Below are 22,949 nucleotides of genomic sequence, written 5' to 3'. Positions count from 1 at the left end.
AGTCGGACGAGAGGGATTTACTCCAGACAACTGACAAGGCCCTCATCCCCGCCATTCGGAGATATTGCGGAAGGAGGTCGTGGTGCCTTGTAAGGATCCGGCGACGAATGGCTGATCTGCCTTTACCATCGGTACTATTAGCCAACGTACAGTCATTGGATAATAAAATAGACAAACTACAAGCACATATATCCTACCAACGGGACATTGAAAACTGTAATATCTTATGTTTCACCGAGTCATTGCTGAATGACGACATGAATAACATACAGCTGGTGGGTTATACATTGTATCGGCAAGATAGAACCAGCCTCTGGTAAGACAAGGGGTAGCGGTCTATGTATATTTGTAAACAATAGCTGGTGCACGATAACTAAGGAAGTCTCAAGGTTTTGCTCGCCTGAGTATCTCGCCTGAGTATCTCATGATAAGCTGTAGACCACACAATGAACCAAGAGAGTTTTCATCTAAATTCTTCGTAGCTGTCTATTTACCACCACAAACCGATGCTGGCACTTAGACTGCACTCAATAAGCTGTATACGGCCATAAGCAAACAGGAAAATGCACATCCAGAGGCGGCACTCCTAGTGGCCGGGGACTTTAATGCAGGGAAACTTAAATCCATTTTACCTCATTTCTACCAGCATGTTAAATGTGCAACCAGAGGGAAAAAAACTCTAGACCACCTTTACTCCACACACAGAGACGCGTACAAAGCTCTCCCTCGCCCTCCATTTGGCAAATCTGACCATAATTCTATCCTCCTGATTCCTGCTTACAAGCAAAAACTAATGCAGGAATCACCAGTGACTCGGTCAATAAAAAGGTGTTCAGATGAAGCAGATGCTAAACTACAGGACTGTTTTGTTAGCACAGACTGGAATATGTTCCAGGATTCTTCCGATGGCATTGAGGAGTACGATACATCAGTCACTGGCTCCATCAATAAGTGTATCGATGATGTCGTACCCACAGTGACTGTACGTACATACCCCTACAAGAAACAATGGATCACAGGCAACATCCACATTGAGCTAAAGGGTAGAGCTGCCACTTTCAAGGAGCAGAACTCTAACCCGGAAGCTTAATGGAAATCCTGCTATGCCCTCAGACTAACCATCAAACAGGCAAAGTGTCAATACAGGACAAAGATTGAATCGTACTACACCGGCTCCGACGCTCGTTGGATGTGGCAGGGCTTGCAAACTATTACAGACTACAAAGGGAAGCACAGCCACGAGCTGCCCAGTGACACAAGCCTACCAGACAAGCTAAATTACTTCTATGCACGCTTTGAGGCAAGAAACACTGAAACATGCATGAGAGCATCAGCTGTTCCAGATGACTGCGTGATCACGCTCTCCGTAGCCAATGTGAGTAAGACCTTTAAACTAGTCAACATTCACAAGGCCGCAGGACCAGACGGATTACCAGGACGTGTACTTCGAGCATGCACTGACCAACTGGCAAGTGTCTTCACTGACATTTTTAACCTCTCCCTGTCGGAGTTTGTAATACCAACATGTTTCAAGCAGACCACCATAGTCCCTGTGCCCAAGGACAATAAGGTAACCTGCCTAAATGATTACCGACCCGTAGCACTCACGTCTGTAGCCATGAAGTGCTTTGAAAGGCTGGTCATGGCTCACATCAACACCATTATCCCAGAAACCCTAGACCCACTCCAATTTGCATACCGCCCCAACAGATCCACAGATGATGCAATCTCTATTGCACTCCACACTGCCCTGTCACACCTGGACAAAAGGAACACCTATGTGAGAATGCTATTCATTGACTACAGCTCAGCGTTCAACACCATAGTGCCCTCAAAGCTCATCACTAAGCTAAGGACCCTGGGACTAAACACCTCCCTCTGAAACTGGATCCTGGACATCCTGACGGGCCGCCACCCAGGTGGTAAGGGTAGGTAACAACACATCCACCACTCTGATCCTCAACACTGGGGCCCCTCAGGGGTGTGTGCTCAGGCCCCTCCTGTACGCCCTGTTCACTCATGACTGCATGGCCAGGCACGACTCCAACACCATCATTAAGTTTGCCGATGACACAACTGTGGTAGGCCTGATTACTGACAACGACGAGACAGCTTATAGGGAGGAGGTCAGAGGCCTGGCCGTGTGGTGCCAGGACAACAACCTCTCCCTCAACGTGATCAAGACAAAGAAGATGATCGTGGACTACAGGAAAAGGCGGGCCGAACAGGCCCCCATTAACATTGACGGGCTGTAGTGTCCACATCACTAACACACTATCATGGTCCAAACACACCAAGACAGTCGTGAAGAGGGCACGACTAAACATTTTCCCCATCAGGAGACTGAAAAGATTTGGCATGGGTCCTCAGATCCTCAAAAAGTTCTACAGCTGCACCATCGAGAACATCCTGACCGGTTGCATCACTGCCTGGTATGGCAACTGCTAGGCCTCTGACTGCAAGGCACTACAGAGGGTAGTGTGTATGGCCCAGTACATCACTGGGGCCAAGCTTCCTGCCATCCAGGACCTCTATATCAGGCGGTGTCAGAGGAAGGCCCTAAAAATTGTCAAAGACTCCAGACACCCTAGTCATAGACTGTTCTCTCTGCTACCGCACGGAAAGCGATACCGGAGCACCAATTCTAGGTCGAAGAGGCTTCTAATCAGCTTCTACCCCCAAGCCATTAGACTTCTGAACAGCAAATCAAATGGCTTCCCAGGCCCCCCCCCCCTTTACGCTGCTGCTACTCTCTGTTTATTATCTATGCATAGTCACTTTAATAACTCTACCTACATGTACATATTACCTCGACTAACCCGTGCCCACGCACATTGACTCTGTACCGGTACCTCTTGTATATAGCCTCGCTATTGTTATTTTACTGCTGCTCTTATTTGTTACTTTTATTTCTTATTTTTTGCTTATCAATTTTTTTTTACTTAACAGGTATTTTTCTTAAAACTGCATTGTTGGTTAAGGGCTTGTAAGTAAGCATTTCACTGTAAGGTCTACTACACCTGTTGTATTCCGCGAATGTGACAAATCAAATTTGATTTGTGTTCCATTTATTAAATTGGGCAATGATTTCAAGCTAGTGAAATCAATATCCTCTTAATAACTAACCCTGAACAAAACCACAAAACTGTACTCTTTCAGTCAAATTTAAATGTCTATTCAGATCCCTACACAGGCTCGGGACCCTGGGAGGGGGTAACCTCTTTATTCAGCATTCCCTGTAACATTTCTGCTGTAAATCCTAGAGATTCAGAAATATATTTGCCGCCTTCAAAATGACGTCTAACTTCTTACATGTTTTATGAGTTTGACTAGTGCAATGTATCACTTGCGCTATAAACGCAACAAAGTCCATCTCCTTCACTGTCGAGATCCTTCTCCTGCATGGCATTCACGGCAGACTGTCGGACATCCGCTACCATCTCATCTCTACTCAGTCCTTCACACCGGGGTGTTCAATCATTTGCCTGAACAAAATACTGTGTTGATTACTACCAGAGAGGAAGAGGCGAAGCGAGATGTTTTACTCCGCCCAAAATCTGTCCATGAAAAAAATCCCACGATGTGAGGAATTTTGTCATTGAGGTCAATGAGAGTATCGAATTTGCTCAACAAAAAATGTAATTGCTAATTTGCTACTTGAGGCTTATTTGATCTAATAAAAGTGTCATAAGTTAGGTTGTTACGAATGCAACGATATAATTGGACACACGTGACATTTCGGCAACTTTGACAAAAAAAACGTTATATCAGAGGTTATTTTTAATTTAACCAGGCAAGTCAGTTAATTAAGAACTAATTCTTATTTACAATGAGTGCCATTATAGCATCATTACACATGTGCAGTTTTTTGGAAGATGAGCTGTATCTGACCTGAACTTTGAAATGACGACCAACACAATCACAGTTCTATATAAAATACAAAGAATTTAGATTTTATTTGGCATAACATACAAATTACAATACACTTGACAAAATACTTGAAAGACAAATATTGTACACAGCGGCAGATTGTTAGTTCATATATACCTTTGGTTTAAAAAAAATCACAATATAATACAGCAACATATATTGAGAGGTTGTATAAGAGGTTAGTCTATGGTGACTTCTATCAAAATGCTTAAAATCAAATACATATGTCAAAAATGTTACTGTAAATACTTGAGGTGACCATGAGTTTGTATGGAAGCCCGTACCCGCCACCAAAAAATAAAATCTGACTAAGAGTTCTAAGATAGTAAGTCATAATTATGAGATAGTAAGTCGTTATTATGAGATACGTTCAGGCGATCTGTATCATATAAATCCAATGTACACTTTGCATCAGGCCCTCAACTTAAGATAACCTTATGCATATCCTAGTCAATCACACATTGTGTGTGTGTGTGTGTAAGAAAGAGAGATTGTGGTGATATTGTTCAATATTAACGTATTGAAGAGTTTTGTTGATGTGAGTTGGTGCCTGTTTGATGACATCTGGTTGACATCAGATTTAATTAATATGTACAAAACATTAGGAACACCTTCCTAATATTGAGTTGCACTCCCTTTTGCCCTCAGAACAGCCTCAACTTGTTGGGTCATGGACTCTACAAGGTGTCGAAAGCGTTCCACAGGGATGCTGGCCCATGTTGACTTCAATGCTTTCCACAGTTGTGTCAAGTTGGCTGGATGTCCTTTGGGTGATGCACCATTCTTGATACACACGGGAAACTGTTGAGCGTAAAAAACCTTGTAGCGTTGAAGTTCTTGACACTCTCAAACCAATGTATCTGGCACTTATTACCATACCCCATTCAAAGGCACTTAAATCTTTTGTCTTTCCCATTCACCCTCTGAATGGCACACATACAGAATCCATGACTCAATAAAAATCCTTCTTTAACCCGTCTCTTCCCCTTCATCTACACTGATTTAAGTGGGTTTTACAAGTAAGATCAATAAGGAATCAGCTTTCACCTGGATTCACCTGGTCATGGAAATATGTTTCGTACACTCAGTGTAAAGCCACTGATTATTCAATACTGTAACTTAGAAATGAGTAACGTCTTACCCAATCAGAACCCAAAATACAAGCTTGGTTTACTCTATTGTGTGTAAACAATGTAATTGTAAACAACACAGTATAGCTTCAAAACATGGTTAAAAATATAATTTGTATCTGATGGATGGTCAGTCCTTGCATCCATATGTGAGTCCTGTGTCTATGTATTTGAGATTGGTTACATTTCTCCTGCCCCATTCCTCAGCTGTGGTGGGAGAAGCTTTGTTATTGTGTGAATCCCAGATTGACCCTTTAAAAGGGGTCGACCTGCAGGACTATTCAATGTCCATGATCCAGACATTCTATCTCATAATTATGACTTTCTATCTCATAACTCGTAGTCAGATATTTTTTCCTGGGTGGCGGGAACGAGCTTCCATTCTTGATGGCTTGCCTGGTTAATGCAATTTGAGCTTTTGGAATTATTCCTGACTAAATCAAGCACACCTTGAGTATTAGAAATGTTTGGATAGGCCTAGGCCACAAATTGTATACAAATCTGTATGCTTTGTTTAAAGAAGAAAAGTATTGTTGTCATTCATAGTCTTCCATATGGCATTGAATCCTAATTTTAACATTACAAAACACATTAAATGTAACAGTGTATACATGTGCTGTATGTAACACCCAGGCACTGTTGTGTTCCTCCCAGAAGTGTCTAAGTTAAGACCTCCAAAAAATGTCATCATTGTAACAATACAAAACACATTAAATGTAACAGTGTACATGTAACAATCATTGACATAAAAGTGCTAAATATGCAATAGATCCAGAGATCTGAGCAACAGAGCTGAGCTTCATGGCTGGTTTGGTTGGTCGTAGTCCCCACCAAGCTATTATGCTACTAATAATATTAATGAATGCTATTAAAACATGTATTGAATACATCTTTAGCTGCTCAACAATACTTGGAAATATTGTAGGTCCTGACAAAGGCAGGGCTCTCTCTTCTCTGAAAGAGTTTCAGAGATTAAAAGTAAAGGTCCATAATCTCCTCTTCCTTGTCCTCATTTTGTTTAAGTATCTTATCACCGAAAGGCTTTAAGCGTTTGGTCACCAGTTTGAGGTTGGTCTCGTGAAGGATGACCTGGCTCAAGTACTTCTCTCGTTTGATCTGTTCCCTCACTGTGTAAGGCACGTCCGGGATCACGTAGGACAGAACGAACTTGGTCAGGTATACAATGTGCTGAGGGGACAAGGGTATAAGGGTCGGAAGGAGGGGATTTCTTGAAAGGCTAGAAAATGTCCATCTGGCATTAGACTATACAGTAGAAAGAAAAATCAGGTCAACGTTTCAGAGAAATTTCTACTCACCTCTACAACTATTATGAAAGCCATCTTGGCAGCTATCACATGCCAGTAGTAGATACTGTATTCATATTGTCTGTGGTGTCCTGGTGGATATCTGAAATCTCGATATCTAAAGTATGACAGAGAGACTGCATGAAATATTTCAATGTCTAACACGATTTCATTTAAACCCATCTCATATACATTCACATTACCTGCAGGTGGTGCTGTTATTGAACCAGTAAGGTGTTTGCAAGGGCCGGCTCTTGTTGGAGAAGTCCTGGATGTCGAACACAGAGAGCGTGTTGTTGATGTAGCCCTGCATGGTGTGACTGGAATGATCTCCATAGGGATACACAGAGAAAGACCAGTAGTAAACCAATCGTGGGATCATGTCTGATGTGAAGGCAATGATCATGGCCTGGCAGAGATACAAGGAAGTGGAGGAGACAGTGCACTTTAAACTGGTGCTCATCATAATAGATGAATTATAATCTAAGAATGTCACTACATCAGCATGGTAACAATAAAATTATATGACTGACATCCAGTGATGGGATTATGCAATGGAAAATAAACCAAGATAAATACATCATCTTAAAAAATATATGTATGTTTCATAATACTTCATAATCCAATGGAGGAGCATTACTCACATTTGATGCCACAGCCAAGATGGCAACACCTTGGAGAATGGGTTGCCACGCCCCGATGTCTTGGGCCTTCTCTGGAACCATGCGGCGGAACTGGGTGATGATCTTCCAGGCGTCCACCCGGATCTCAAAGAGGTTATTGACCAGAGCCAGGACAGGAGCCAGGGGGAAGGAGGCCACGAACAGAGTCACAAAACCAAACTGAATCACTGTAGGAAAAAGCCATGCAGAGACACAAAGCCAAATTTGATCACTGCAGAAAAAAAAGCCTTTACATCAATAGATCTGGGAACCTGATACTATGATAGTACCTGATAGGCTAGCTAGGGGGGAACCTGGTACTATGATAGTAGCTGATAGGCTAGCTAGAGGGGAACCTGATACTATGATAGTTAGTACTGATAGGCTAGCTAGGGGGAACCTGATATTAGTGGATAGGCTAGCTAGGGGGGAACCTGATACTATGATAGTTAGTACTGATAGGCTAGCTAGGGGGAACCTGATACTATGATATTAGTGGATAGGCTAGCTAGGGGGGAACCTGATACTATGATAGTTAGTAGTTGATAGGCTAGCTAGGGGGAACCTGATACTATGATATTAGCTGATAGGCTAGCTAGGGGGGAACCTGATACTATGATAGTCGTTGATAGGCTAGCTATGGGGAAACCTGGTACTAGGATAGTAGCTGATAGGCTAGCTAGGGGCAACCTGATACTGTGATAGTAGCTAGGGGGGATTTGCACCATATAGCTTATGTCCATCCAACCCTTCTAGATTAAGTAAGTGCCTTGGGGATAGGGGCTATAGGTGGTTTCTGGACAGAATCCAAAGAAATAGCAGGATCAGCTTAAAAAACTTCCCGAGCATACGCATATAGCTACCACCATATTGTGTCCACACCTATCCAATCCTCTCAGATCTATAGAGGTGCCAGGGGATAGGGGCTAGGGGTTGATTTGGGAGAGAGGGAGAGAGTTTGCCTCATTCTTCATATCTTACCCATCTCCAGGTATTCATAGAAGAGGCCCAGCTTCCCAATGTGCTGCAGCTGATAGTCCTGCTCCCAGCGAGGAATCACCTTTTCAGACCCCACACGTGTGCAGTAGCGGAATATCAAATTCTTCATCCACCTGATGATGAGAAACATGTCAATCGCAGAATCATGATGCTTATAACAAGGTAATAGAGCTCGCCAGCTTGTAGTCCTAAAAAACGGAAATGAGTTAGCATTTTCTAATGGGAAAATCCTAAAAAACTGAAATTAGTTAGCATTTCCTATGGGGAAAATTAATAGGGAAAGAATGGGGTTTTGGGATAAACGGCAAAAATAAGGTATGAAGTTGAAATAGGATTAGGAGATATTATACGTTTTGTCCTATGAGATAATATCAGTCAGTTAACATGACCTTAATGAATTATGAAGCGTTTATGTGCTTTATGTTTTTGTTTTGATTACATAAATGCTTTAAAATTCACAAAAAGCGACGTTAGCTGATGAAGATGATCTCATAGAACAAAACGTATAAGATCTCCTAAGCCTGTGTTTTTGGCATTTATCCAGAAACCCAACAAAAAAACATGAATTTCCCCACAGGCTTTGGCCAATAAGCCATGGTGGAGTTAGTCTCCGTTAGTGCCTACAAGGAGACGCCTTTATGATTGCTCTCTGAATCAGATAATAATGATGTCTGGATACAGATACACTTGAAGATAAGGGGGTATTCCATTTTGAGTTGGGATGAAATAAACCATTGAACCAACCCTGATCCAATGTAACTGGGAAACTTTACGGTTGCTGGGCTCCTAGAGAGCTGATGTGGTTGGCCATTTTGTTCTTCCATTGAACCAAAAACTTACGGCAGCAACACCTCCTGAATGTTATTCCAGATGGCTTTACCGCCCATGATGATAGTGAGCTGGGTTGTCAATTCAATCAGGCATCCTCCTGGATCACACTGGTAAGGATAAGACACAAACAATGCATCAACCAATGTCGGCCATCTTGTAGTATTACATGATAAAGCACCTCCATTCAAACAACTTGTATTTAGTGGAAGATTTCCAGGTTCATTCATTTGAAATATGAAGGTCTCTTTTAGTCAAACACAAAGGCCACAGAATGCAACATCTAATAATTTGTCAACGAAGTTGGAACACAAGCGAAGTGGAAAAGCAAAACACTGTCATACTGTGTTATCACATATTCTGTACCAAGCACCAAGCTCCAATCAACTGATCTTTCAGTCAACTGATAGGTGTACGTACCTCCTCATTCCTGTACTTGCCCAGCAGGTAAACAGGTTGCCCAGGGTAACCAACCACTTTCCCTTTGGCAAAGGCAATGTAGAAGCAGGAGGAGTAGTAGTTGACAAACTGGAACAGGAACATCTTCAGAGTCAGACTGTTCTCATAATCCGTCCTGGTCCTTGGTAGCTCTTTAAAATGAAGTAAGGCATCTTCTCAGTCTCATCAAAAAAACATCAGGCTTAAATCAAGCTTTTGCTGTGTCCAGATTCTGCAAGTGACTCTGGATAAGGACATCAGCTAAGGGCTATCGTGGTGGTGTGAATTTCCTAGAGTATAAATCTGTTGGCATACATATATTTGGATTACTTCAGACCTATTGGCGTGCAATATTTACTCATACCATTGTATAATTGCAGAATGTTTGGGGCACTGCATAAACCTTGCTAAGACACGTTTGAGTGAATATTAGCTCTTGTCTGAAAGCAGTTTGAGAAACACCATAGTTCTGTATAGCAAACCACATATTTCCTGTTTGACATTGTTTGACATTGGGGCGTCTCACCAAAGTCAGTGATCCAGATGGCAACCCTCTCATACAGGATGTTGAGCACCATGATTACTACGAAGCTGATGATAGAAGCAGTGACGGAGGTGGCCATTTGTGCGGTCACATACTCCTTAAACGGTTCGAGCTCCTTTAGGTCAGACTGGAGTCTCGTCGAAAATGAGAAGAACACTGCCAGTCGGTATACGATGATGGCCACCACTGACGCTAGGATCAACACAATCTGAACACAAGCACAAACACAAGAATTGGAGGGGTCAGACTTGAAACAAAGGTTAGGGTTATATAAAACATTTTTTTCTGTTGGAGTGCATATAAATTGGCCTATTCAGAACAAGATACCAGTAGAGAAATCCAAAAGTTTTTACCCAGAATAAGACAGTCCCAATTCCTAAAGACACTCTTATACACCGTCCACAGGCTGTATAAGGTACTTTCTCTTTTACCTAAATGAAGAATAACATGCTTTAGAATGAAGTAATGATACAGGTAATATTTTCATTTTAAAACAAGTATATAACATTACTATCATCGGTTGTGGAGTGTTCTTCTAGCCTCCTGAGTCTGACGCTATGGAATCACCATAGGGACTGTGTGACGAACACATCTTCCTTACCCGTGTTACAGGGTTGATTCTGTCGTGGTTACACTTGGCCTCATACTCGGGACGAGGTTGCTCCTCCTGCTCCAGGAACTCCACGGTGTCCCACTCATACTCCAGTTCTGCTTGGTAGCGCTTCCAGAACTCCAGAAACACGGTCACTAGAACCAGGATGGGAACAAGAGTGTAAAGCTTTATTTTACTTGCCTGGTCCTAGACTGTAGCATGTGCTGAGGAAAACTTTAATATCATTATCATGCAACATCTAATTGCTAATAAGCTTAGAAAGACAAAACTACAAACTATAAACTAATGCAGTTTCTGAAAGCTCTACATTTGAACATTTGGTAAGTTGAATGAATTAAATGACTCACCCCAAATGGCCATAAAGACAGCAAACACGAGCGTCCCATAGTTATCAAATATGCACAGTTTCTGAGGAAGGCAAGGTCTCATGAAATACTTAGCTTTTCACATAATTTCTCTCTCCATCCATGACTCTTTGTAAATATATACGAAAACAAACCCTGTTCAAAAAGGTTTCATATGACTTGTAGCATGTCTCATGGGCCAAAGAGTCTAAGAAAACGGTCTGACATAAAAAGCATTGGCAAATAGAATTTTAAGGGACTCACTATCCATATAAGTCACTTTCATAATCATAATCACTCTGAATTGACCATGTGAGTGAATGAGAAAAAACCTGTACAGCCATGGACCGGAATTATTGAACCCTAATGCATTACTTACTTTAGAAGATTCACAGGTGCTGTTCAGCCTCCAGTATGTGCACTCCTTATCACACTGCGGACACATCACAATATTCCCTCCAATCAAAGGGTCGCACACCTCTTTGCTGTCCAATAAATGAACAGAGCAGATGGGTTAAACTTCACCAAAAACTCAACAAAATGCAACAAAGTTGTTAATCATTGGATTTTCACACTGTCAGGGAACGGAATGGAAGGAACATCAATCAACTTATATTTACTCTACTTACCTTGTGTCCTGTCCTGCACTAATTGATCTTTATTTGATATACACTAGATGTAATATATTTATATGGTGTTGTGGGTTTCTGAAGTACTTTCTTTGAGTTTTAAACTTACCTCCAGGTGCTTGTTTCTTGAGTCGTGTACCCATAAATGAAACAGCCAAGCCCAACAATAGCAGCGAGGGCGAGCATGGCTGTATAGAAGCCCAGCCAAGCAAAGTAAATGCCAATCTTCTCCCCATAATACTTTCTGTGAGAAAATGAAAGAAAATATTATTTCCATCCCTTATTTGCTATAATTACAATGATTAGGCCTCTAAGCACATTCTGTTCGGAAGAATAATTCTCAACACCTTATTAAACTAAAGCAGTGATGTGCATGCAATGTGCATTTTTGCAAAAGTAGATTAAAGCATGAATTACCTTATGAGATCAAGTGGCTGCATCTTATAGAAACTTTTAGGGTGAGCCCACTCGTTATACAGGAGGTATCTCTCATTGGGGCACTCATCTTCCTTCGACCTGACGTTGAATCTGCACTAAAGTAAGTTCACAGAAAACAAAACTAAAAAGTTCATAAAAACACTGCTCAGTCTTTTCACAGATTGATGGGTGTTTAATGTACTATGTTGTCAGTTACTAGTGCCACCCCGCTCTTCACCGCCACTCACATCATGTAAGGGATAAGCAGCCTTGTACACCCCCCCATCGAGCAGCTTGGTGACACCAAACTTCTTGATGTTCTCTCGCACCTCATAGGGGGCTCGGCTGAGGATGTAGTAGGCCTGAGGAGGAAGACCAACCATTCTGTTATCATTGAAGTGTAAGGAAAAGAGCATTAACACTGTGTTTTAAGTATAGGTACATTGATATTTTTGTAGAGCAAGGGCTGAATAACCAATCTAAGTGGTCTACCGACCAAATATCTTCTAATACCATTGAGCAGCATCAGAAACCTGAGATGCTTAAACTACCGAAAGAAAGTCAATGAGGTGACTGCTTTTTAGTGATTTATTTTTTTATTTTTATTTTTAATCTCCATCAAAATCTAGTGCGCTGCTGCATCTTTAACTTCTTATTGGTTGACTTTTGGGTTTATGTCCCATGATGAGGTGAAGAAAGCAGCGCACTTGCCATTCTACTCCTCATGGACGGCGTGAAGAAGAGGTCCCGGTCCTTCACGTAGAAGTACTCCAGTCTGTCCTTCTCGAATGGGGCGGTGAAGTACTCCGTCTCCTTGGCTATGAGGTCCTCGCTGGGGTAGAAGTGTTTGGTGATGCAACTGAGGAAGTTAAAGGGCGAGGACGTGGTGGACAGGTCATTGGGCTGAATGGGCAGCTTGATGTGGAGAACCTCGGCGTAGGTACACAGCATGTCCCAAGGCATGTGCACCTTGACGAACAACAGCTTCTCATCCACCACCTTGTCGGAATGATGAAGATAAAACAACAAGGCAGCCCTTTTCATTTCAACTAAATATATTACAACTTAAGTAATCCCCTAAAGGGAAATTAAGAAGATATTGCCATGATCATAAATTACATCCTCCACATAAAACAAGTACTAAAACATCACATGAATCTAATGTAATGCTTTATTATCTATAAAATCAGAAGTTGGCTCTGTGTTTATCAATGTTAACTCATTGATCCTCTTCCATGAAATACCACTAAAGTTTGCCAATAATTGGTCAACTACTCAAATAATGGAATTGGTGCCATAGTTTTCCACTGCAATTCAATCTCAACCCTTTCTGAGGAAATAGTTGGCTGTTAAAGGAAAACTTTGGAAAACAACTCTGTCTGCCATCTAAAATGCAGCCAAAAACAAGATCCACAAGGTCACTTAAATAAGCAGTATGATAATAAAACTGTAACAAAAACAAACATTAGGTATTTCTCTACCATTTAAGACCAAACGAATGTAAGATACTAAATATTGTTTCCACCCAATCGTCCCTGAAGATCGACACACTCAACCCCACTCTGCAAGCTAACAGCAGTCAATACATAAAGCCAGTCCTTGTAAAATGCATTATGTGGCCACTCACAGATCTGGCAGCCTCTAGTTCCATCCCCATCTTCATCAAGCTGGCCTCAAAGTACTCTCTGCGTTGCTAGGGAAGAGAATACAGGATGTTAAATCAATGGATCCCGTGTTTGTAACACTGTCCCTTCGGTTTCCCTATTGGATAAGGTCCAATCTGTTTCTCTTATTACTCTTGTAATGAAAAGTGCTTTACAAATGTTAAATGTAATATCTAATACATTATTACATTATTACTATTAACCCATCTTAACTGTGGTTGTGTATAATAAATAATGAATGAAAAGTGTAATTATATTGACATTACATTGACTGATTTCCCCTCGATGGATAGCAATGCATTGACTGATTTCCCCTCGATGGATAGCAATGCATTGACTGATTTCAACCATGTATGAAACTGACTACATCTATATGGGAATTGTGTGTACGATACAAGACGCCTTCTGATAAAACCACGTCAAATAAATAAAAGCTCATTGGTCAATCAAAATACATTGCTACTACATACGTCTGTATGCTTCTGTTAAGTGCATCCACAATACTTGTAAAGAATTGTAAATACAGTATATATATATATGTAAATAGCCTCATAATAATCATAGGGATACCTTAGATCTGACACACAGTGACTGAAGCAAAGAAAAACTCCCTGTACAAATATTCAGAGTCAATATTCCGGGTGTACAATGAGAAAGTGTTGTGTGAATGCCTTAGGTCCTGGCATAATACAACACCAGCTTCTATGACGGAACATAACACTGATTCCTACAAGTTAACATCTTTGATGGAATGCAGCTTTAGTAACTTGTTTCATAGATAATACAGTACTCCTCTTAAGCTATAAGAAATCACATTTAGATTCACATATTCCTCAAAACTATGCTTACATTGTGAAACTGCATTTAATTTCAAACAAGCTTTTTCACAGCACAGTAGGAATACTGTTTTTAACTTCTGCCAGACAGAAACCTGCTGACCACGTTGAAGGTGAATAAGGATGCTTAGACTCACAATCTGCCACCAGAAATGCACTTACTTTACGTTTCTGGAACGTTCTATTTTTGTCAGTCTCCTTCATGTCCTCATCTTCATAGACTAAGACAAAGTCGATCCGTCTAACCCCATCATTGAAGAACAGAGAGTCAGATTTGCCGTTGAACTCAACCTGTGGGCAAAAACAACAGGCGATATCTGGTAGCTCCACAGTGATATCTGGTAGCTCCACAGCCTCAAACTCAAACTCTTCTTCTTCCATGATATCATACATGTCCTTTAACGAGAGAAGGACTGACAGACAGCCTCACTGTGCTTGTACGAGACCCTACAAGACTACGTCTTTCTCAACTGACATCAGACTTAGATGGGAGAGGGAGGGAAGAGTCTACAACGGCAAAAAGTGACACACCCTTTTTTGTTCCATGAATAATAACAGTCCACATTTGGATTGGCATCGAACATAGACCTCTCTTGTAATTACAGATATTTGGCACATTGATTCATGCATTTTCTGCATATGAAAATACAAAAGCGAATCAATCCACATCCCTCTTGGTGAAATACATGCAAGAACAAGCCATATTATACAAATATGGTATTAATTGTAAAGTTATTCATTGGCAGCTCAAACTAATACTACAACTACTATCAAAGCTATGAGTACTAATCATTTTCATAATGCAGAAATGTTATACAATTTAAAGGGTTGAGACTCACCTTCTCCACTTTGGGCACTGATGCCCCCTCAGGTATAGTCTCATAGGTTGGCAAAAACTCCTGAGAATAGACTGCCCCCCCCAACAACAAAAAAACATGTATTAAAGACATGAGACATGCATGACAAGATCTTGATGGAGATTTGACTCTTTTTAACCACCATCTTTTGTAAGACTCTGACAAGGCCCAGCAGATACACATGATGGGATTTACTGAGCATATGCACCAGTGCAAAGTACTCACATCTATATTTCAGAGGGGAATATAATACCAAAGTAAAGCACATTCAACAACCCACATTAAATTGTGTTCATTCAGTTAAATGTTACATTTTATTGTGTCTGGTACTACATTCATACTTTACACAACAGATGACATTCCATCAGGAAAACTTCCAAACATCCCATGGTAGAAAATACTATGGGAACCTAATGTAACTGGAATCAGATGGTGTTTGAAAGACATTACCCTTAGTAACGCCCTGGAAAAGACTGTAAATGTTCAAACTCAGATACTCCATGATGGAATAGTTTAAGTCTCTTAGGCAAATACCTCCATTCGACAAGTTAATAGCAACTGTGCTAATAAAACTGTGCTGAAAACATTATTTTAAAATCTTCCAATGTGTCACGTTCGCTAGAAGCATACTCGGACCAACGTGCAGCGTGATCTGGGTTCCACATCTTTATTTATTTAAAGTAAGTGAACTACATAACAAAACAATAAAAAATTACGAAACGTGACGACAATGGCGTGCTGACATACAACTACACATAAACAATATCCCACCAAACACAAGTGGAAAAATGCTACTTAAATATGATCCCCAATTAGAGACAACGATAGCCAGCTGCCTCTAATTGGGAATCATACCAAACACCAACATAGAAAACAAAACTAGAACCCCACATAGAAATAATACACTAGACTAAACCCCCAGTCACGCACTGACCTACTCCACCATAGAAAATAAGGACTCTCTATGGTCAGGATGTGACACAATGTTATTGAATTGAAGCATGCCTGATGTACTTCACTTGACTTGCTTGTATGCAATATCTCTCACTTGTTTGGCATGCAGATCCTTTGAAGTTACCAGAAATACTTAGATACTTGCATACTGCATGCCATGTGTCATGTATTTCTCCAAGTTTGACTGTGAACATATGAAACACAATACAATATTTACCTTCAGCAAAACCATCTAGCTATGTGATTTATACAGGCAACCCTTTTCCCCCTGTAGAGTTCTTCCCTAGGAACAGACATGCTACGCTGAGCCTGCTTGTACTGATGCTAGACCAGGTGAAAGGCTATGTTTACTAGCTCATAGTAGAAAGACAAACTGATGAAGCACCAGCACTTGTTGGAAGCACTTTCAAAGTACTTTGTTAAATGGAGAGAGTATAAAACACACTAAATGGATGTGGATGTTTTTCAGGCCCTTCCCTCATTACATATATATAACTACAATTATTATCACGTAATTATCAATTAATGAAAACCTGCCTGATCCCAGAGAATTGATACATTGTAGGAGAGTGGGAGTCTACATTGGGCCAATAATAGGTTCGTCTTTTGTGAATTTAGACTGGGGTAGGGGAAAGCTGTGCAGTCAGCCATAGGCTATGACTGAAATCTGGCATCTGTGAATGTAATCAGTGCAGTTATTAGGCCTATGCCTATCTATTGCTATGTCCTCCAGTGTGATCAAGGAATACTTATGTATTCCAGCGACCTTAGTACAACAACTAGCAACTTAGTCAAGTAAGTCACTGTAATGGCTAAGGCCTTAGCCTGACAACCACAGATATCCCAAAATTCGCTGCACTTGTGTCAGAAATGGGATGGGGCATCCTTCATGGTAAACACTGAGACCATCGAAGGTGTGCCTGTGCATAAAGAGATTTGGAAACATTGGAGCTTACTTTCCAAAGGAAGGATTGACCAGTCAGTGACTGGGTTTGATTCCCAGTTATGATACCCTCAAATTCAATACAGTATTATAGACACTGTGGTAGATGATAATGAAGTTTATGATAATGTATAGTGTCTGGTAGAGCAGAACCCTCTCATTAAAGAGGGCAATGGTGGTGCCAAAATCAGTACTGTTATTGCATAATTTTTGAATGTCTGAAATAACAAAGGAGAAAATATATAAGGTAAACAACAGAATAACATTTGAGAAGAAACATTTTTGCAAAAACAGTGATATTTTGAATAGTGTAGCATATGGTTCATGATAGGTGAAAACGAAAAGTTACAAAGGAAGCCTACATTCTTCTGCCCCTTTCTCTTGCGATAAAATATCTCGTATGGTACCTAAGTCCTCTATCATTCCCACCAAGGACATTTCTAAGTGACCCCAAACTTTTTAACGGTAGTGTACATTGTAAACAGTTACGGTAAAATTCTGTCCCACAAGCAATTAATCCAGGTGTATGGAGATGTATGCTAAATACAAAATTATTGTAACGTCCTGACCAGAGTTCTTATGTGTTTTGCTTGTTTAGTGTTGGTCAGGACGTGAGCTGGGTGGGAATTATATGTTGTGTGTCTAGTTTGTCTGTTTTCTGTGTCCAGCCTAATATGGTTCTCAATCAGAGGCAGCTGTCAATCGTTGTCCCTGATTGAGAATCATATATAGGAGGCTTGTTTTGTGTTGGGATTTGGTGGGTGATTCTGTCCTGGTTTTCTTCCTGGGATGAAGGAGAGGACCAAAATGCAGCGCGGCTAGTGTTCAACATAATTTAATAAAGAAGATGTGAACACTACAAACAACAAAACAATAAATGTGAAAACCAAAAACAGTCCTATCTGGTGCAGAACACAAAGACAGAAGACAGGAAACAATCACCCACAAAATCCCAACACAAAACAAGCCTCCTATATATGATTCTCAATCAGGGACAACAATTGACAGCTGCCTCTGATTGAGAACCATATTAGGCTGGACACAGAAACAGACAAACTAGACACACAACATAGAATTCCCACCCAGCTCACGTCCTGACCAACACTAAACAAGCAAAACACATAAGAACTCTGGTCAGGACGTTACAATTATAATAAACTAATCTGAGCTCTGCCACAAAAATGGAAGGGGCAATTACTTAAAAGAGAAAATAATGAATTAGTTTAAAAAATAATAAATGGCTTAAAACGACCAATATAAATTGTCAAATGTATCAGTTTCACTTACAGTCAAGAGGGTGGAACACTATGCTGCATAAAATTCAAGCTAGTTGGGAACAGATTTTCGATATCCCAACACCATGGCATCAGGTTTATGAACCGATATACAAAACAACAATTGACCAGTGGTGGAAAAAGTACCCAATTTTCATACTTGAGTAAAAGTAAAGATACCCTAAACACCTTGCCCAAACCGGCTGCGCGCGTGCGCCATCATGCGCTATCGTGCATACATTTATTTTGCCCCCCCACACCAAACGCGATCACGACAAGGAGGTTAAAATATCAAAACAAACTCTGAACCAATGACATTAATTTGGGGACAGGTCGAAAAGCATTAAACATGTATGGTAATTTAGCTAGTTAGCTTGCACTTGCTAGCTAACGTTAATTTGTCCTATTTAGCTAGCTTGCTGTTGCTAGCTAGCTAATTTGTCCTGGGATATAAACATTGAGTTGTTATTTTACCTGAAATGCACAAGGATCTCTACTCCGACAATTAATCCACACATAAAATGGCCAACCGAATCGTTTCTAGTCATCTCTCCTCCTTCCAGGCTTTTTCATCGTTTAAATTATATGGTGATCGCATCTAAACTTTCATTGTATTACCACGACTACCGGCAAAACAGTTCGTCTTTCTATCACCCACGTGGGTATAACCAATGAGGAGATGGCACGTGGGTACCTGCTTCTATAAACCAATGAGGAGATGGGAGAGGCAGGACTTGCAGCGCGATCTGCGTCAGAAATAGGAACGACATCTATTTTAGCCCTTGGTGTCGCAGACGCTCGTTGGCGCGCAAGCAGTGTGGGTGCAATAATTGAATAACATGGATTTCTAAATTTATTTTGCGACGCTCGCGCACGCGGCGTGTCCGGTCTGGTCAGCATGTAATAGAAAATGACTCACGTAAATGTGAAAGTCACCAAGTAAAATACTACTTGAGTAAAAGTCTAAAAGTATTCGGTTTAAAATATACTTAAGTATCAAATGTAATTGCTAAAATATACTTAAGTATCAAAAGTAAAAGTACAAATCATTTCAAATTATTTTTATTAAGCAAACCAGAAGGCCCCATTTTTTTTGAAAGCCAGGGGCACACGCCAACATTCAGACATTATTTACTAACAAAGCATGTGTGTTTAGTGAGTCAGCCAGATCAGAGGCAGTAGGGATGACCAGGGATGTTCTCTTGATAAGCAAGTGAATTGGACCCTTTTCCTGTCCTGCTAAGCATTCAAAATGTAACGAGTACTTTTGGGTGTCAGAAAAAATGTATGGAGTAAAACGTAAATCGTTTTCTTTAGGAATGTAGTGAAGTAAAAGTAAAAGTTGTCAAAAAATATAAATAGTTTAGTAATGTACAGATACCCCAAAAAACTACTTGAGTAGTATTTTTACTTAAGTACTTTACACCACTGCAACTGACGCATCAATCCATTCTTTTCAATTTAAGCTATTATAGGAAATTCTTGCTACAAAAAGAATGCTCTGTATATCGGGCATTAAACAGTCAGCCCTGTGCAGACTCTGCCATGTGGAAACAGAATCAAAGAGTATCTCTTTTGGTACTGTCCATCGGTGGCTTGTTTTTGGAGTCCAGGAATAGTATGTTATGTCATAATATCAGGGCACGGTTTGACCTACAAACTGAATTTTGGGGGGATTTGAAGGACCACAGTCAGTCAATAGGAAATATCATTGTGCTGTTGGGTAAAATGTTTATTTTTGGGTCAATTTCAGCAGAAATGTTGTAGATGGGGAGTTTCAAGTCCCTAGTGACACACCATGGGAGAATGGAGGGATGTAGCAAGAGAAAATGGTAGAATTATGATTTACTGCGAAAACTGGGTTGATCTGTGGCTGTCTGAAGGTTTGAATTAATGAGTGTGGAAATAAATACATACACACATGCACAGTACAAAGGTTTGAGGTTCTCCAATCAGGGGTGAGGGTGGGGATGTGATTATTGTATGTTTTGTGTTTAGTTATTTATGTTTTGTGTTTTGGTTTCATGCTGTGAGTGGTGTCTGTACTGGTCCTGGTGGTTATCGGTGCGCTCTCTTCCATGCCCTCCCGGACGTTGGGAGGGGCTCAGTCCTTCCCACCCTTGGAAAATCCCTTTGGGCCAGGGAAGTGGCTTCGCCCTTCAGGCCTCTTGGGGCAGGTGGGGGCGAGCGCACCCACTGACCAGAGCACCCACTGATGGGAGCAGCCATTGGTATTGTCATTGTATTGTTGTTTTAATATATATATAGTGTTTAACATACACATCCAAAATGTATGAATAGAAAACATTAATACTTTACACACACATGAAGGTACCCATAAGCAATCATTTCTGATTATTTAGTTTTTTAACACAAATGTGAAAAATTGGTGGATATAGCATTTTGGAAATAAACTCTTAAATAACTACAAAGTAATGATCAAATTATTAACAAACTGCCCGAAGATCCCGACGATCGAAGGATATTTGATTGTGTGGGAAAGTGGGAGTGTACATTGGGCCAATAATAGTAGGGACAAGCTGTGCAGCCAGCCATAGGCTATGACTGAAATATTGCATCTGTGAATCAGTGTGGTTGTTAGCCTATGCTTTGTCCACCAGTGTGATAAAGGAATATTTATGTATTCCAGCGACCTTAGTACAAGAACTAGCGACCTCGTCAGATGAGTCTGATTTATTGGTGTAATGGCTAACGTGTTAGTCTGAGCACCACAGATATTCAGGTTCGAGTCCCGGTCACGACACCCCAAATTCGCTGCATTGTAAGAAGTGGTATGGAGCACCCTTCATGGTAAACACTGAGAGTATCGAAAGTGTGCATGAGTGACCTTGGACTGACAATCGCAGAGACAGTTTGAGTCCAAGCTAATTTACTACAGTTTTATAAACACTGATGATAATGAAGTTTATGATAACGTATAGTGTAGGGTATATTGAGGCAGATAAAAAAAGATACCTGAGTTGAGCGTTCCTCAGCTAAGCAGAACCCTCTCATTACAGAGGGCAATGGTGGTGCCAAAAGTCAATACTGTTATTGCATACTTTTTAAAGTTTGAAATAACCAAGGAGAAAATATATAAGGGACACAAGAAAATAACATTTGAACAAATAAAATAAAATGTTGGTTCGTGAAAGGCGGAAACGATAGGTTACAGAGGAAGGCTACATTATTTCGCCCTTTTGTCTTGCAATTAATCCTCTCCCGTTGCAAAATATAATGAAATCCACGTTAACTCACCAACTTCCATTCCCATCTCTATTTCCGTGTCGCCCTCCAATTTTGTCTCGGACAAAGAATCCATTTCAAGAATGTTTTCCCCACTCTCATTCATCTCAAATATGTCACATAGTACAACAAGTCATCAACGGTTAAACCTGGATAGCAAAATGGCACGGCGGAATTAACGCATCATGTAAGATCACTGCCAATGAGCTCCATGTATTCCAAAAGTTCCCACTTTATTTCTCAACATCGTTTCAAAAGAAAAAACATTGCATGCTTTTTAGATCAAGTTCAAACTTGAGAGAATGGGTGGGGTAGTCCTATACGTACTATGGGTACATTATGAGGAGTTTTTTTAGTAGTCTGACATGCGGGTTTCCTCCCACAATATTGTTACCAAACCAATGTAGGTCTGCCATTTCCGAGATCAGTTTTTGAGCGACTTTGTAGGACGGGCAACTTTGTTATGCCCACATAAGTACGGTCTGAATTATTGACTGTATATATATATATATATATAACAGCATTCTTTAGGCCCGTATTGTAATATGAAACTGTTTCCAGTTTCCATATGCAATGAATGATTCTCATTGGGAAATGTTATTATTGCATTTGCTGGTTATTAATAGGTCTGTGATTCTCAACCAGGGGGCCCCTGGGGGGCATCAAAGAGTTTAGGGGTCTTGAAAAGGCAGTGATATAACGAACAAAACAGTAGGAAGGCCAAAATACCTCACATTTAATTGAACAATCGTTTGACATCCATACATAAATTGTGCAATTTCATGTCTTGAGAAACCCGCACACTGCTCTTGCTAGTATCACTGCGGTTTATTAAGTATGTATCGGCCTCAAGGCTTGCGTGTAACGGGCTTCCTCCTTCTCCTCATCCGAAGAGGAGTAGCAAGGATTAGACCAAAATGCAGCGTTGTGATAAGACATGATTTTTAATCAACAAAACAGAAAACACGACGAACACTTGAATAATTACCAAACAACAAACTACGTAGACAGACCTGGACGACGAACTTACATGAAACACGAAGAACGCAAGAACAGGAAAACTGACTACATAAAACGAACGAACAAACAAAACCGAAACAGTCCCGCGTGGCGTAACATACACTGACACAGGAGACAACCACCCACAACAATCAATGTGAAAACACCTACCTTAATATGGCTCTCAATCAGAGGAAATGAAAACCACCTGCCTCTAATTGAGAGCCATATCAGGTCACCCTTTAACCAACATAGAAACACATAACATAGACTACCCACCCAAACTCACGCCCTGACCGTCAAACACATACAAAAACAACAGAAAACAGGTCAGGAAC

General features: G+C 40.7%; 1 protein-coding gene across 1 annotated transcript; it reads right to left on the bottom strand.

The window, feature by feature from the left end:
• Positions 1 to 4,649: 4,649 nt before the first annotated feature.
• Positions 4,650 to 21,718, bottom strand: LOC120032056 (anoctamin-6-like). The gene is made up of 20 exons (XM_038977997.1): positions 21,625 to 21,718; positions 15,178 to 15,248; positions 14,501 to 14,629; positions 13,466 to 13,531; positions 12,550 to 12,837; positions 12,087 to 12,200; positions 11,839 to 11,954; positions 11,531 to 11,665; positions 11,172 to 11,277; positions 10,796 to 10,856; positions 10,437 to 10,582; positions 10,189 to 10,266; positions 9,818 to 10,043; positions 9,274 to 9,443; positions 8,866 to 8,963; positions 8,008 to 8,138; positions 7,009 to 7,214; positions 6,568 to 6,773; positions 6,377 to 6,482; positions 4,650 to 6,248 (listed from the first exon to the last, which is right to left on the bottom strand). Exons 1-20 carry the CDS (start codon positions 21,716 to 21,718, stop codon positions 6,033 to 6,035), a joined length of 2,763 nt encoding a protein of 920 aa, XP_038833925.1. The 3' UTR covers positions 4,650 to 6,032.
• Between the last annotated feature and the right edge of the window lie 1,231 nt (positions 21,719 to 22,949).

This window comes from Salvelinus namaycush, chromosome 38 (assembly GCF_016432855.1).
Source record: "Salvelinus namaycush isolate Seneca chromosome 38, SaNama_1.0, whole genome shotgun sequence".
NCBI lineage: Eukaryota > Metazoa > Chordata > Actinopteri > Salmoniformes > Salmonidae > Salvelinus > Salvelinus namaycush.
Note: the sequence above shows the minus strand (reverse complement) of the source record. Positions and strands in the feature narration are given on the sequence as shown.

What these genes read in the sequence shown, in the direction of transcription:
- LOC120032056 (XM_038977997.1), bottom strand. Translation starts at nt 21,718, where the DNA reads ATGAATGAGAGTGGGGAAAACATTCTTGAAATGGATTCTTTGTCCGAG. An exon ending in GAACGTTCCAGAAACGTAAA is followed by an intron (nt 13,532 to 14,500) that starts GTAAGTGCATTT and finishes TCTCTTCCCTAG; the next exon opens with CAACGCAGAGAGTACTTTGA. An exon ending in GAATCAACCCTGTAACACGG is followed by an intron (nt 10,267 to 10,436) that starts GTAAGGAAGATG and finishes TTCTTCATTTAG; the next exon opens with GTAAAAGAGAAAGTACCTTA.